The sequence below is a fragment of the Pleurodeles waltl genome, chromosome 1_2, assembly GCF_031143425.1.
Source record: "Pleurodeles waltl isolate 20211129_DDA chromosome 1_2, aPleWal1.hap1.20221129, whole genome shotgun sequence".
Lineage (NCBI taxonomy): Eukaryota > Metazoa > Chordata > Amphibia > Caudata > Salamandridae > Pleurodeles > Pleurodeles waltl.
In genome coordinates this window covers 1157794528-1157809460 of record NC_090437.1, presented here as the reverse complement: position 1 = coordinate 1157809460, position 14933 = coordinate 1157794528, and the positions used below count along the sequence as shown (strand labels likewise).

The 14933-nt window shown below is 44.8% G+C and overlaps 1 protein-coding gene across 1 annotated transcript; it reads right to left on the bottom strand.

Annotated features, from left to right (window-relative positions):
- Positions 1–213: 213 nt before the first annotated feature.
- MSX1 (msh homeobox 1) lies at positions 214–5349 on the bottom strand. The gene is made up of 2 exons (XM_069202923.1): positions 4854–5349; positions 214–1232 (listed from the first exon to the last, which is right to left on the bottom strand). Exons 1-2 carry the CDS (start codon positions 5266–5268, stop codon positions 808–810), a joined length of 840 nt encoding a protein of 279 aa, XP_069059024.1. The 5' UTR covers positions 5269–5349; the 3' UTR covers positions 214–807.
- Between the last annotated feature and the right edge of the window lie 9584 nt (positions 5350–14933).

Below are 14933 nucleotides of genomic sequence, written 5' to 3'. Positions count from 1 at the left end.
CTGCCAATAAAGGTACGAACACGTTTAAAAGCATGCACTCTCCTAGAATCAAAACTATTTCAACAGAGCAAAGTGTGTTCAGCTGTAGGCTACCTCAAGGCCAACGCGTCGTACAACACACCATCACCCACTGTTCTGTGTGCCAGACTCTGTGTGATCTTTTCTGAACAGTCGAACACATACACTGCAAAAAGTAAACAAGGTAAGGAAATGTAGCTTAAAATTAATTTATTTAACAAATATAGCTATGATATAAATGATAATATTTTTCAAATATACAAATATTACACAGTCCCTCTCCGAGGGACTTATGCAGGTCCATATGCACACCATAACAGTGCTGTTCAGCAAGAGAGCAGTGATTATGTTACATGTCCCTTCTTTCTGCCCAGAGATTGTGCTCTGCATCCCTTTTTGTTGTGTGGGTGATAGCACTTAAAAGATAAAAGTTCCTGTCACACTCAGGACAAATCCGCCAAGTCTTAAAGAATTCATAGGAATCGGTGACACAAATTGCCTGTTAACAATGTCATGCGGTCCTGAGCCATGCGTAGCTTCTTCAATGCTGGACGTTTCTGTGAATGTAACTGGAAATGTGGCCATTGCGCAAAAAGGATGAGTCTATTCTTCTGACAATATCCCATGGAAGGGTGCAGATCGGTGCATTTTTGCAAGTGTTAAAAATCAGAGATGGCATCACCCTGGCACATCTCACACCTGTCTCTGTGTACCCTCAAAGGAAGGCACGCCCAAGGCCCACATCAGAAAGTGCTGCATCAGAAAGGTCTGTGATGGGTCTAGACTCCCCTATGTCAGGTGGTACATGCTGTACCCCACGTGCGCGGCGTAGAGTCCCATGGGCGACATGGGCATGCTGGACCTGTGGAAGGGTGCACTTGGCCCATACAGTGAGGCAGCGTGGACGGGCGAACCAATAGGAAAGGAAAGGCCGAAGGCCGGGGCCATCATGGGCTTGGCAGCCATCTTGAGTTTCTCCAGCTCGGCCTCCTGCAGCCTCTTGGCTTTGGCTCGGCGGTTCTGGAACCAGATCTTCACCTGAGTTTCGGTGAGGCTGAGGGAGCCGGAGAACTCTGCGCGCTCGGCGATCGACAGGTACTGCTTCTGGCGGAATTTCCGCTCCAGCGCGAGAAGCTGCGAAGTCGTGAACGGAGTGCGCGGCTTCCGGTTTGTCTTGTGCTTCCGGAGGGTGCAGGCTGGAGGACTTAGCCTTCCTATGGAGGAGAGGAAAAGAGCAACATATTTAGGAACACAATACCGCCCCAGTGTATCGCAACATTAATTTGCTTCATATAATGTGGAATTAGACATTCTATTAAGCATTCTGCTACTCTCAATGACAACTGAAGAAGAAATGGCATGGTCCAGGAATGGCACATGAAATGTCAACAGGTCTGTAAATGGAAGTCAGACGCTCAAGTTTGATAACAGTTTCTTAAATGTTTATCTTAGTTTGACACTAAAAAATTTGTTTGTGCTCAGTGGGTTATAACACAACTTAGGCTTTACTACAATTCAGAGGGAGAAAAACGTACTACATTTTGAAAACTTGGCATGTCTGAGAAAACGGAGTGCATAACATACAGGTGATAAAAACGCCCTACTGGGCAAATGTAAGTGATGTACAGTTGCATAAGCATAGCGTAAATGTATTACGTTTTAGGACCACGTTGGTGTTTTGTGCAACAATTCCTGCACTTGAGTTCCTCGATACAGCTTCACTTTTAGAGAATGCAAATTTTAGGAAAATGTAGGTATGTGTGCACTTCTTCATAAAACGTTTTAAGATTGAGGTAATTGAAACAAATGAGTTAATGGATATTATCTATGCTCATGTGAAAATGGTTTTCCCAAGACAGGAGTTGTGGCAGTTGTTTTATGGGCCGTGGATTTATAAGTGTAGAGCCGAAAAATAATGGAGCACAAACTGGACTAAAACGTAGCAACTAAAACCAACTACCACCATAAAACTCAATCAACCATCCCCGTGAAACCAACATGAGAAACCCGATATTTCTTTATAGCCGGTCTAAAGTTTAAAAGTCAACAGGCCCCCCAATTGACTCAAGAAGAAACAGTTGAAACTTGTGAACTTGCATATTAACCTGGACATTTCCTGCTGCTGTTTATTGCATGATTTTACTATCGCCTAACTCATTTCGTAATATTTACAGCTTGTCTGTTTATTAAAAAAAAATACAAAAAAGTACTAGCCATTGCTCAAACAGCTCTTTTCGTATGTGCCATGATTGTCTGCTTGGATAAACTATATAATCAATGCCGCCTTACATGTAAAAAAGATTATGGAAAGTTATCAGTGCGCTGGTATGATGATAAACCCTCACTGCAAAGTGTTGTTAGTTGGTCTTTCCTCAGATGTTTTTTTTTTTTTTTTTTTTTTTTGCGAAAGCATTTACTTACCTCACGCATAAATCTAAGAAGGTAAACAAAAGATTTTAGTTTAGATGAAATTATCGCGATCTTTTTCCTAAACTAGGAGCCTGGGAATTTGAAGTGATATATATGACTGTAATTATTGCCAGCTTTCGCATAGTTAAGAAAGGCATATTTGGATAACTTATAACCATTGCCCACGTTGCAGCATAAGGAATGGATATACGAAAAAGTACAACGTTTATTGTTTATTCAACTTAAGCAGAGCATTTGAAATGCAATGTTAACCCGTCATTATGCATTCTTAATTTAAACAACTGTCCAAGGCAGAATTTAAGATTTAGAATAATTGGTGTAAATTATCGTTCATAAAACACGTCGTTTTATGTCATTTAAAGTTACTTGCTTTCAGTCTCACATTAGCTCTATCAGTAGGTCTAAGTGTGAGAAAAGCAAAATATCAATGTTTAGTTTTCATCTGACGCATTTGGTTAAATAATTGTTATGACGCCGATGAGGATGAAGGTTATTTAACCGAATAAATATAATATTTTAGTCTGTTGACTATGAACAGAATGTTATATATGACGTGTATCATTGTACCTTGACATTTGCGCGCATCCAGCGCTTTAAAGCTGAAACCTACATACACATCATGCGCTTTTAAGAACAAGTGCCTTCGTGTCAATGGGGTATTTTTAATGCAGTTGTAGCACTGTTGAAACTTGGAGTTCGGTGCCGTTCACCAGCGCTTAATTTGAGCCGGTGGCTGCGGTGGGGGGCACCGGCACCTATTTTTGAGGACCGGCGTTTATTTCTCCACATTAAATATTTCCTGAGGGCAATAGAGGAAAAAAACGAAAAGACGGAGGAAAAGAAATACAAAAAAATCTCCCACCAAGGGAGAAAGCAGACACCTGTAAGAGTGAGATAAGGAGGCGGGGAGTGCCTAGCAGTGAATTAAAGAGGCCCGAGGTGGGCTGGGGACTGCGCACCCTTGCTATTCGCGCTCTAACATTTACAGTGCCGGCCGTTTGTGTGTATTTTATAAATAAAGCACTGCCGTTCAGGTTCGAGCGCAATAATTACAGTAGTATTGCATATTGTGAAGCGTGCAGAAAACAGGGGGGTACCGGTGACACATGCACGGGTGAGCAAATGTCAAAGATGCTCATAGGTCGGTAAGACAGGATAATTGATGAAAGCGAGGAAAGCAGCACGATGGAGTGACAATACACATAGACGTGTTCACACAGGTAACATCAGATGGGTACATGGGTACCTACGGATAACTGAATAGGAATTTACGGATTAGGGACAGTAAAGCAAATGCTTGAAGAAAGACAAAGACAAACACTCGTATTAACACCATATATATATATATATATATATATGTATATATATATATATATATATATATATATATACATATATATATATATATACACAAATTAAAGATCTGTATTGAAAGATTCGTAAATATCAAAAGTTAGTAATGATGGGCCACTAGGAGTCTATATATTCATCTATCTAGCCATCTTTTCAGACAGGGGAGAGCAGTAACAGTTTGACTTACACATACTCTCTGCTATTGCTAATTCAAACTCTTAATGAAACCTACTTCCGGATCAATAATTTTCTACAATTGCGTTACTAGAAATACCAATTGTATATATGTATACACCAGTCATGTTCAGATGGATGGATAGGTATTAACAGGTAGAAAAGCAGTTCCCTACATTTAGAAGGGCATTTGTCTACAGAGAGATAATTAATCCTCTCCAGAGACGTGTGGTTCTCTAGTGATGGAATATTAGTTCTCTACAGATAGACGAATAGTTGTCTGCCGATAGATCAATAGATACCTATATAAAAGAGTAAGTATTTTCATATAGATGGTTAGTTCTCCACAGAGACATGAGTAGTTCTATACCGATGGATGAGTAGTTCTCTACCGATGGATGCGTAATTCCCTACATAAAGAATTAGGTATAGAGAGATGGTTCGTTCTCTACTTCTGCAGAGAGAAGACTAGTTCTTTACAGATTGGTGAATAGTTCCTTAACTAGACGAATATGTATTTGCAGAGAAATGAGTAGACGGCTACAGAGAGATGAGTTGACCTCCACAGATGGACGACCAGTCCTCTACAGACAGATAGGCAGAGAGATGAATATGTACACACAGAGGCAAGCAGATCTGTACAGAGGGGTCAGTATTGTATATAGGTACAGCATTAGTTTTTATAACATGCTAATAGTTCTCTACACATATATAGGAATATAAGATGCGTCGATAGTTCCCTACGAACAGATCAGTAATTTTGCACAGGTCAGTATTTCTCAAGATAGATTGATTGATATAACCAGCAGGAGTAGCCCCGCGAAGGTAGCTCGCCTGCTCGTTGCAGGTATCGGGGCCAGGGTGCACCGCTCACTTACTTGCTGAGGGTGGAGAGAACTTGGGGCTCTGCGCCCACGGGCTCCTCTCTGGCGCCTCTGGACTCTCGGGCTTCGTGAGCGCCTCCTCCGGGAGATGCAGAAGTGCCCCCATAGAATAGTGTCTGTTCATGGAGAGGGGGGAACTAGGGGAGTCCGGCCGCAGCATCTTGGGACTGGTCTGGGAGGGCCCGGGCAGCGGGGGTACCGCCGGGCTGCACCTCTCCCTGACAATCGGCCTACGGTCGGCCATGAGCGCCTCCACGCTGAAGGGCAGGATGGGCGCAGGCTTGGGCTTGTCCGGCTCCTCGTCCGCCCGCGGGCTCAGGCCCGGCTGCATCCTGGGCTTGTTCAGGGCAGGGGACTCCTCGGCCTTCACTCCCAGCTGGACAGAAGCCATGTAGAGGCCGGGGGCCATGCAGAGCGGGTGCAGTGTGGGTCACCGGGCTGTACAGGGAGCAGCGTCAGCAGTGGAGCGGTCCTGGCACAGCACTGTCACTGCCAGGGCAGGGCACTAACTGGTCTAACTGGTAGGAAGGCAGGGGGCCCAGGCCTGGCCAATCAGCGTGCAGAGGGGAGGGACGCTAACTTCCCATTGGCTGCTGAACTCCTCGTCTACCGGCTGCTGAAACTCCTTTACTGGAGGGAAGTTAGGAGTACCGGCTAACTTTCAGGTCTCAGATTTAGGACACTGTGCTTGTGACTGGAAGTGGTCACGACAGGGGGGTGAGGGGAGGGAGATGGGAGGGGGGTCTTCCAGTCGGCACGCGCCCCTCCCGTCCCTCTTCTTTTTATGTACTTCTCCAAGGACGTGGCTTTTTGGCAATAGGTGTAATGGCAACTTTAAAAACACAGCGAAAGTAAGACTTCAGGGCAGCACTATGGACACTAATCAAAAAAAAAATTCATGCGATATCTCATAAAACACGTCTACTGTTTCTAAGGACATTAAAAAACAGATGTCAAGGTTTTAAAAAATGGATGGTTCATGTGCTATCACTGGAGCGGCAGTTTGCGAATTGAATTAATGAATGAATGGAAAATGAAATAAGATGGAGAGATGCCAGCATTTGAAACAATCAACGGACACTAGCTTCGGTTGAACACATTAGGGCCGTTTGTATGGTCACCCCACTCCACCCCTCATTTGAGAAAGAGGCACTGAAGGGCATAGAAGGGCACATGGGACTCGGGTTAAACTCTGGCATAATGTGCATGTATGCTCCTGATGGGGAAGGAGCGGCTGTAATTAAAGTGCCCGGTGGAGGCTGTAAACTGTGCATCCCAGTGACGGGGCTGATATATGCCCCATCTGCTGCTTATCTTTATTAGAAAAGGGGGCTCCAGGAATGAAACGCCGCCAGTTGTCTGCTAAAGATAAACAGGCGGCGCCTGATATTAACGCGCCTTTGCTCTCGGTTCCTCGCGGGCCGAGGCATCCTCTACTGATGCTTGCCTCGCTTCTGTGTTTTAATGTTGAAGCGGGACGTGGAAGAGCAGCCGGGGTGTAGGTTTCCACCGGGTACCTTATGCTTGACGAAGGACTCTGGCGCGAAATGTGGGCAGAGCAGTGCTTAAAGTGTGCGGCCGTTTCAAGGGCGCTGTGGCCCTAATGTGACCAAGGAAACGTTAGTTGGGATGTGAAGAAAACTATATCTGGAAAGCATTGCCTTCCCCCTTCGAAGGCCATGGTGCCACTGCACCTGCTGCTGTAACACTTCAAAAGCCCCCTTCGCTGAGAAAGGGGATAATGTGTGGCTTTTAAAGTGATGTGTGTATTGTATGTGGCCTAAGGGTTGAAGTGTGAGCTATGGGTTGTGGAATGGGTCGTACCATGGTCAGCGGGTGAGCTGTGAGAGGATGTGGTTTGAAAGGAGCTGTGGGTGAGATGCTATCGGTGGGTTCGGCGAGCCCAGAGGTGAGAATAGACAGACTGATCTCCGGGTTTCCGAGTGTAAGCTGAGCTGTAGGTTTGACGGGTGATATGTGGGTGGGCGAGCTGTTCGGCGAGATCGGATCGTTGGATCTGTGTGATGTGGAATGAGTTGTGGGGTGAGATTTGATTGATAAGCAGGTAACCTCCTGCGTGAGTACTGGGGCGAGCTGTGCGCTGAGGTAACTTGAGGGAGGGTGATATGTCGAGTGGAGTGTGGGAACTCTGCAGGGTGCGAGGCGAGCTGTGGCGCGAGCAGTGGTGTGAGATGTAGGTTCATCTGCGGAATGCGCGCTGTAAATTGTGTAGTAAATTTGGATGGCTTAATCTGTGGCGTACGAAGTAAAACAGGGTAGTTTGATCTTTGGCGTGTAAGGTGGGCTGCGGGCGAGCGCCGTTCTTTGCAGGATGTGCCAGGCCCCTCCCAGCCTGTCCCAGGATGAGCAACCCTTACCCCCCACCCACCTCCCAACATAGCGCTTGGCAGCCCGCTGGGATGAGTTTACTTACGGCTGCAGGGCTCTAATCTACAAACACAGCGGCTCGAGCGGTCATTTAAGAGTACTTATCCGAGAGGGAGGGGCAGCGAGATGCTGTCCTTTAATCTAGGCCCGTTGACAAGCCTGTATTGTGCGCTTCAAGGAGCTAGAAATTAATGGCTGGAGAAAAAAAAAACTTCAGCCGCTGTTTTATTCATTTGTGATTTTATATAGCGCGGTCATGGTCCAGTTTACAGTTTCAACATTGAACGTGAGAATATTTGAGATACATGCAGGAAAAACAAGAAACAGGCCCTGGAGAGGTGTGGGGGATCATAGATTTAGCCCGATCGTCGCGCACAGAGAAGAGTTTTAAGTTGCCCTTTAAACGTGCAACGGATTTTTGAAGTGCTTCGAGTATGATCGGTCCCTCCGTGTTCTTCTTTGAAGGTGGGAGGCTCCGCAGATTTCCTTTCTTTTAGTTAGGTGGATGGGTGTAGAGGGACGCAGGGTCTCGTGTGTAGTGCAACCAGGTTTTTCACTGTTCTCTCCCCTCCACTGGACGTAATTGGAGGAACAGCCGAAGAAGTGTGATGTGGACACATTTCTTGTGTGGCTGCGACTCTGGCCGATCCCAGCTATAGGCAGACTTTACGTGACTGCAGTTTTTAATCGCGTCTAGAGGGAAGACTGTGGTGTCCACTTGAGGACCAAAGGATCTAAATTCCTGTGCAAGGAACTGCCATTAAAGTGCCACCCAAGAAATCTCGCTGGAGCGCAGTAAACATGGATGTAACCGCTCGTGTTTTGCATGTGCAACGGGACCGTAAAAGAACTGTAAAGTTGAGATATCAGTTGTGTTTTGGTTAGTTGTAAATTAGCTGCTACCGAAGTAATTTACCCATATAACAACGACTTGTTTATGTACAGCGCTTCATTTCACATGCCCGTCGAGCCCTCAGACTGTCCATAGCAGATGTTCTTATCTCACTTAATGGCACTCTATTTTCATACCTCGGAAGGATATAGGGCTTTGCCTACCTTGCCGCATTCAAACCATTCCATTTGAATCACTGCCGATGTCAGCGTGCGCGTGAACGCTCCTAGCCAGGTCGCTTTCCTATTTTATGTGAATATTTCTGCCAATCATCGCTATACCTGCCTATGGATGCATACACGTTATACAGCCTCAAAAGAACGCGCTCACAGTGTTTCATGTATTCATCAATTATTTATATCATTCATCTTATTACACAGCTTGCGCGCCCTAGTCACATCTCACAGACACACAGTAAATGGAAATAAATGCGTTTTATTGGTTTCTTTGTTAATCTCGCCAGAATATCAAAAATGACAGAAGTGCAAAAATAGGACGGTACGGGTGTTTTATTATTTAGCAGTGCATAGTGTTCTCTCGTGTATATTTTCAATTTTTAAAGCATTTTTAAAGCTAATTGAATGATAAGTGTGCATGTGTTTAGATATATGCGTGCGTGTTTTGATGGGGCGAAAGTCACCATTACAAAATGTTCACTGACCAACATGATATTTGTCAAAGCGCGCATGGTGTTTATTTGTGTAGCTAGAGGTAGTTGTACAGACAACATTAACACATGTTCAAGACACACACATTTATGTTTTATTAAGATCTGTCCTTCGTTATTATTTTAATTACAGTTCCAGAAAAACGCCCATCGTGAGACCGTCTCTTTAAAACATTTTCATAATTATTGCGCAGTCGTCCATTTTCTTCTTCAAAGGAGTAGAGTATATAAAAAGAACGAATTCAAAATGTTGCAAACTGGGCCGTCACATCGGTTGTTACACATAACAGGGGCCTCTGTGATGTAATCGATGTCTCTTTCGTCAGCCGGTGTTAGATACGCCTTCGCACGCAGCACTGATGCCGATAGGTGTAGGACCCGGCTTATAGAGTACCACCGCAGACATGTCGAAGACCAGACTTCGCTGTCGCCCCACATCGGAATAGTGTTAAATCCCCCTACCCCTCTAGGCTCTCCTTCGGTTGTACCGTGACACCCTCAGCATGTAAATCTTCCCCATCACCCCCGCGTGGGCAGAGCTTCACACAACGCGTTAATATTTCCACGCTCCATCCTGGGCAGTATATTCCCCATTGTGGAAGTTCCCATGTGGGGCGGTGCATTTAAGCAGTGTGTTCCTTATCATGTCAAGTTGAACATTGTGCTCCGTGTCCTGTGCGTGGCACGTGTGCGGACTCTGCTCCTGTAGGTACCGCGACAAGCCATTATCTTCAATAATTAATAGGTCTTACAAATTGTCATGTGGAAGTACTTAAAAGCGCTAGAGGGATGGAGAAATTCAGCACTTGAAAATGTTTCTAGTGTACTTTGCACAACATTTTTCGTGGCGTGACCATTACACATTTTTATAATGGTCTTTGGTTTGCAAGGGATGTCAGTCGCATGTCAATTACATACTCTACCCTCGGGTCTGGGCTTAGCAGGATGTCGCGTGACCTGTGAGTCCGACTGGGTGTCCCCTAGCATGGTATCCGTAGTTTGTCACGGGCCTGGGTCTTACCCTATCGCACTATGTCATGTGACCCGTGCTTTGCTCACTGTGATTTTCAACATGTACTTGCAATCTGTTATGGCATCTGTTTTTTACTTCATGTTTTTATGGCAAGTAGCATGCCTCTCCGGAACGTTAATTTAGTAGTTTTTGGTCAGTAGATTTAGTCTTGTGTTGTCAGAGGAAACACTTCATGTTTGTTTGTGAGGGATTCAAAGAAAGTAACGGACCAGCTGTACTATTAAACTGACCGCAAAAATTGGTTGCAGACAGTAGTTTCTTGATCAGTATGGAATTGTGCAAACTGTTTCATGCACTAAAACGTCAGCTCACAAAAATCTTACTAGTGGTAAATGGCAACTCAATTTGATTGGTAACAATCACAGGGATGGTTGCCTGCAAGAGTCAGAAAACAACCCTGTCCCTGATTGTGTGATTGTGTTTCAACAAATTATTGTATTTTTTAAAGCGGCAAGTTTTCTTTAAAGGATAGGGGTTGATTCAAGTAAAAGTATATTTTAAAGTTTATCCAAGAGTTGGAAGTGGTCCCCTTTATCGGCTCCTAAAGTGTCATTTGTACTAATGGAAAACCTATTTTGCAGTCACAAACACTCATGTTTTGAGAATCTCAGCAGTTGTGACCACAAAATATATTACATCTGGCTCTAGCTTTGATTGCCACATCTGTATATGACTTATGTAGCACCACCCATCATCCTCACAAGGAACACCATCATTTGAACCATATCACTAGTGAAATTAAGGTTAATGTGTGTCAGACATAAATCCAAGATTGTTTCATGAACCCCTTTCAAACTATTTTTGCATGTCCTTCATTCATTTCAAAAGAAACCATTTGTTACATTCTTTTATTTGCCTACATAGACTCTCCACTGTAAAGTGATCCAATGGAATTGTTTCACACTCTGCTAATTCTATCTTTTAATCTTGGGTGAAACAGACACTGGAACATTCTCATCTGACTCACTTTCAAATTGTAGAGGTGGTGAAGCTGGTAATTTCACACTATCACCAATTTGCTCAGTTCTTACCACACATTGGTCTCTGCTTTGGATCGATTGTTTTTTAATACATTGATAGGAATCCAACACAACACTTTCTGCAAAAGTGCTGTCAGTTGCACAGGAAGCGGTGGTTTTGAAAGTTGCATTTGTCTACTTTGTTGGATGGACCGCATGGGATGGTTTCACTGGGCCTTCGGACACCATCTCTCTTCTCAGTTTTTCATTCCCAGCATTGAAATAGGAGGTTGGACAAAACTCTTCCTTCATTCCCAGCCCCTCTACTACATATTGATCAACCTTCTCTCACCAGCCTGTCACAGCATTGGAGTTGTATTCTTACTTAGACCATCCCTGGAATACAGCAAAACCTAGGGCAGAGTGAGATATGATTGATTATGTGGATCCTTCCTGCGTGGAAGGTCAGAATATACATTTTGACTGATATCAGCATCAGAGCAATTAGAACTACACACCTTGGCATATTGTTTACAGCTTTGTGTGCACCAAGCATGTTCTGGACTCAGAGCTCACAAATCAAGGCTTATTTACACCAGTGCTTAATTTGAGATGGTGGTTTCTGGTGCTCAGCACCAGCACTTGAATGTCAGCTCCAGCACTTATGACAGTCTACCACATGGTGGCACTGTCTTCCTAATTAGGGATGAGCACAACAACAGCTTCTTATTAATTGAATATACATTAAGAATGACTAATACCTGCTACCCAAGCCATTCTTATAGCTTTGGGGGGCATGGAATAGTAGGAATTGTGTCACTTGTTAGAGTGCAATGTTAGTAATGGTCTTGGTACTGTAATTGGCAGCATTGTCAGGGGCAATTTATGGTGCAAGCTGCAGTGGCTTCCTGATGAGGGTCCTGGCAATTATTTTTTTAACAAATTAAGTGCTGATTTTAACATAGCATTAGATCTATCTGTGACCATGTTTGAATTGGTTCTAAAGGGGTGTGAGAATTGGAGGTTTACTCATACTCAGTGGTGTAATAAAGGCTGCCACAGCCCGCAGTGCGCGGGGGGCACTGAGCTCCACAGGGGCCCCCTCAGCTCAGCATCCGGGCCTGAGAGCTCCTGAATGAGTTCAAAGGGGGGTCCCTCCTTGTACTTTGCCGGGGAGCACCCTCAAGTTTCATTACGCCACTGCTCATACCTTATCAAGTGCCTCTGCTAATGGTTTATAGGTAAACACTTGACAATGATCAGAATTAAATTATTGAACTCCACCTACCATTACTAAGCCTAATAAGTCTTTTATACCTGTGAATGCCATGACCTGGCTCTGAGGCCACTTGAGTCCACTGTTACCAATATATATTTATATTTATCTATTGGCTAGAATGGACTAAGTTGATGCAAGTAAACTCTTTGGAAGGGATGTAAAGCTTTCTCAAATGTAGTTAGCAGGGGGTCTTAGTTCTGTGTGAGACACTCACCTGAATTCCAGGTGTTCCGATGGGGCAGTAAAATGTCCCTAATCCAGGAGAGGACTAACATGACCGCAATGAAAAGTACATTGCCCTCTCTTAAGTCCTCAAGGGGAAGGGAGGTTTTGGGAACAGAAAAAGAGAAAATACCAGCTTCTACTTAGTGGACTGCAGAATTGGACTGCTGGACCCTGGCCTGCTTGTCACGTTGGGTGTCAGGACTTCTGAATTCTGAAAATGCTAGGCTCTTGGTTTTTAGGATTCTGGGATTCAAAATAATTACTTCATTAATACATTGAACTTGTATAAACTATTGTACATTACATAATGTCAGTTATTGTTGACACATTGTGCATATGTTTCTATAAGACTGAACAAGTCTCTTCTTCTTTTTACAATACTTTCAAAGTCTCTGAAGCACTGTCCAAACTCAAAAACAATCAACTTGACTAAAGGGCTTCTTTTTGTTCTGGCGTAATCTCTTGCCAGTAATAGTTTTGATAAACTTGCTCTATTTCCGATCTCATAATTCTGAGGGGAGCGCTTGTTACAGGAAATAAATCTTTCTTTAATGTCTGTTTAGCGGTATCTTGGATTCCCACCCAAAGGATAAATCATGTTAGTTCTTATTGTCATAAATGATTTAAAAGACAGAACTCTGTATTGTTTATTTTAAGCAATCAATCTTTATTTACCTTGAAATGAAATTACTTGCTTGAAAATTTCAGAAGAACCCAAACTGAGTTTTTTAACCTTTCTTATTTTCTCTCTTTTACAGGAAATACAGGATTGTCGGCAGAAGACAAAAGAGCAGAGCCGGGACTCTGTAGAAAGCCGGCCGGAGGCCGAGGATCAGAGAACTTGACTGGAGTCTGTCCAGAGGACGACCAATGCTGGAACTTGACTGGAAGCTGGTCGGAGAACAAGGAACACTGGAACTCGATTGGAGGCAGGTTGGAGGGCAAAGAACTTGACTTGACTGGAAACAGGTGAGCAGAGCAATAGGTACGAAGACACGAAAAGGTCTCAGACTCACAAGCATCCTTAAATAATCAAATGTGGACTTGTGCCTTTTGACAGTTTATTGCTTGTTAAGGAAATTAGCAATTATCCTCCTGATTGTGGCACATGTTCATTACAGATCACTTTGTGAAGAGCACATATTTTGACAGTTACAGTTGGAGCAGGTGGAAAGGCAGTTGGTTGCTTGTTAAAGAAATGAGCAATTATGCTCCTGGTTGTGGTACATGTTCAATACAGATCACATTGTGAAGAGCACATGTTTTGTCACTTTCCGTTTGTAAGGAAATGCCTCCTCGGCATGGTTACCCCCTGACTTTTTGCCTTTGCTGATGCTATGTTTTGAATTGAAAGTGTGCTGAGGCCTGCTAACCAGGCCCCAGCACCAGTGTTCTTTCCCTAACCTGTACTTTTGATTCCACAATTGGCACACCCTGGCATCCAGGTAAGTCCCTTGTAACTGGTACCCCTGGTACCAAGGGCCCTGATGCCAGGGAAGGTCTCTAAGGGCTGCAGCATATCTTATGCCACCCTGGGGACCCCTCACTCAGCACAGACACACTGCTTGCCAGCTTGTGTGTGCTGATGAGAACAAAACGAGTAAGTCGACATGGCACTCCCCTCAGGGTGCCATGCCAACCTCACACTGCCTATGCAGTATAGATAAGTCACCCCTCTAGTAGGCCTTACAGCCCTAAGGCAGGGTGCACTATACCATAGGTGAGGGCACCAGTACATGAGTACTGTGCCCCTACAGTGTCTAAGCCAAACCTTAGACATTGTACGTGCAGGGTAGCCATAAGAGTATATGGTCTGGGAGTCTGTCAAACACGGACTCCACAGCACCATAATGGCTACACTGAAAACTGGGAAGTTTGGTATCAAACTTCTCAGCACAATAAATGCACACTGATGCCAGTGTACATTTTATTGTGAAATACACCCCAGAGGGCACCTTAGAGGTGCCCCCTGAAACCTTAACCGACTATCTGTGTAGGCTGACTGGTTCCATCAGCCTGCCACAACCGAGACATGTTGCTGGCCCCATGGGGAGAGTGCCTTTGTCACTCTGAGGCCAGTAACAAAGCCTGCACTGGGTGGAGATGCTAACACCTCCCCCAGGCAGGAGCTGTCCCACCTGGCGGTGAGCCTCAGAGGCTCACCCCTTTGTGCCAGCACCGCAGGACACTCCAGCTAGTGGAGTTGCCCGCCCCCTCCGGCCACGGCCCCCACTTTTGGCGGCAAGGCCGGAGGAAATAATGAGAATAACAAGGAGGAGTCACTGGCCAGTCAGGACAGCCCCTAAGGTGTCCTGAGCTGAAGTGACTCTAACTTTTAGAAATCCTCCATCTTGCAGATGGAGGATTCCCCAATAGGATTAGGGATGTGACCCCCTCCCCTTGGGAGGAGGCACAAAGAGGGTGTACCCACCCTCAGGGCTAGTAGCCATTGGCTACTAACCCCCCAGACCTAAACACGCCCTTAAATTTAGTATTTAAGGGCTCCCCTGAACCTAAGAATTTAGATTCCTGAAACCTACAAGAAGAAGAAGACTGCTGAGCTGAAAAACCCCTGCAGAGGAAGAACAGAAGACACCAACTGCTTTGGCCCCAGTCCTACCGGCCTGTCTC

What these genes read in the sequence shown, in the direction of transcription:
- MSX1 (XM_069202923.1), bottom strand. Translation starts at nt 5,268, where the DNA reads ATGGCCCCCGGCCTCTACATGGCTTCTGTCCAGCTGGGAGTGAAGGCC. An exon ending in GTTCTCTCCACCCTCAGCAA is followed by an intron (nt 1,233 to 4,853) that starts GTAAGTGAGCGG and finishes TCTCCTCCATAG; the next exon opens with GAAGGCTAAGTCCTCCAGCC.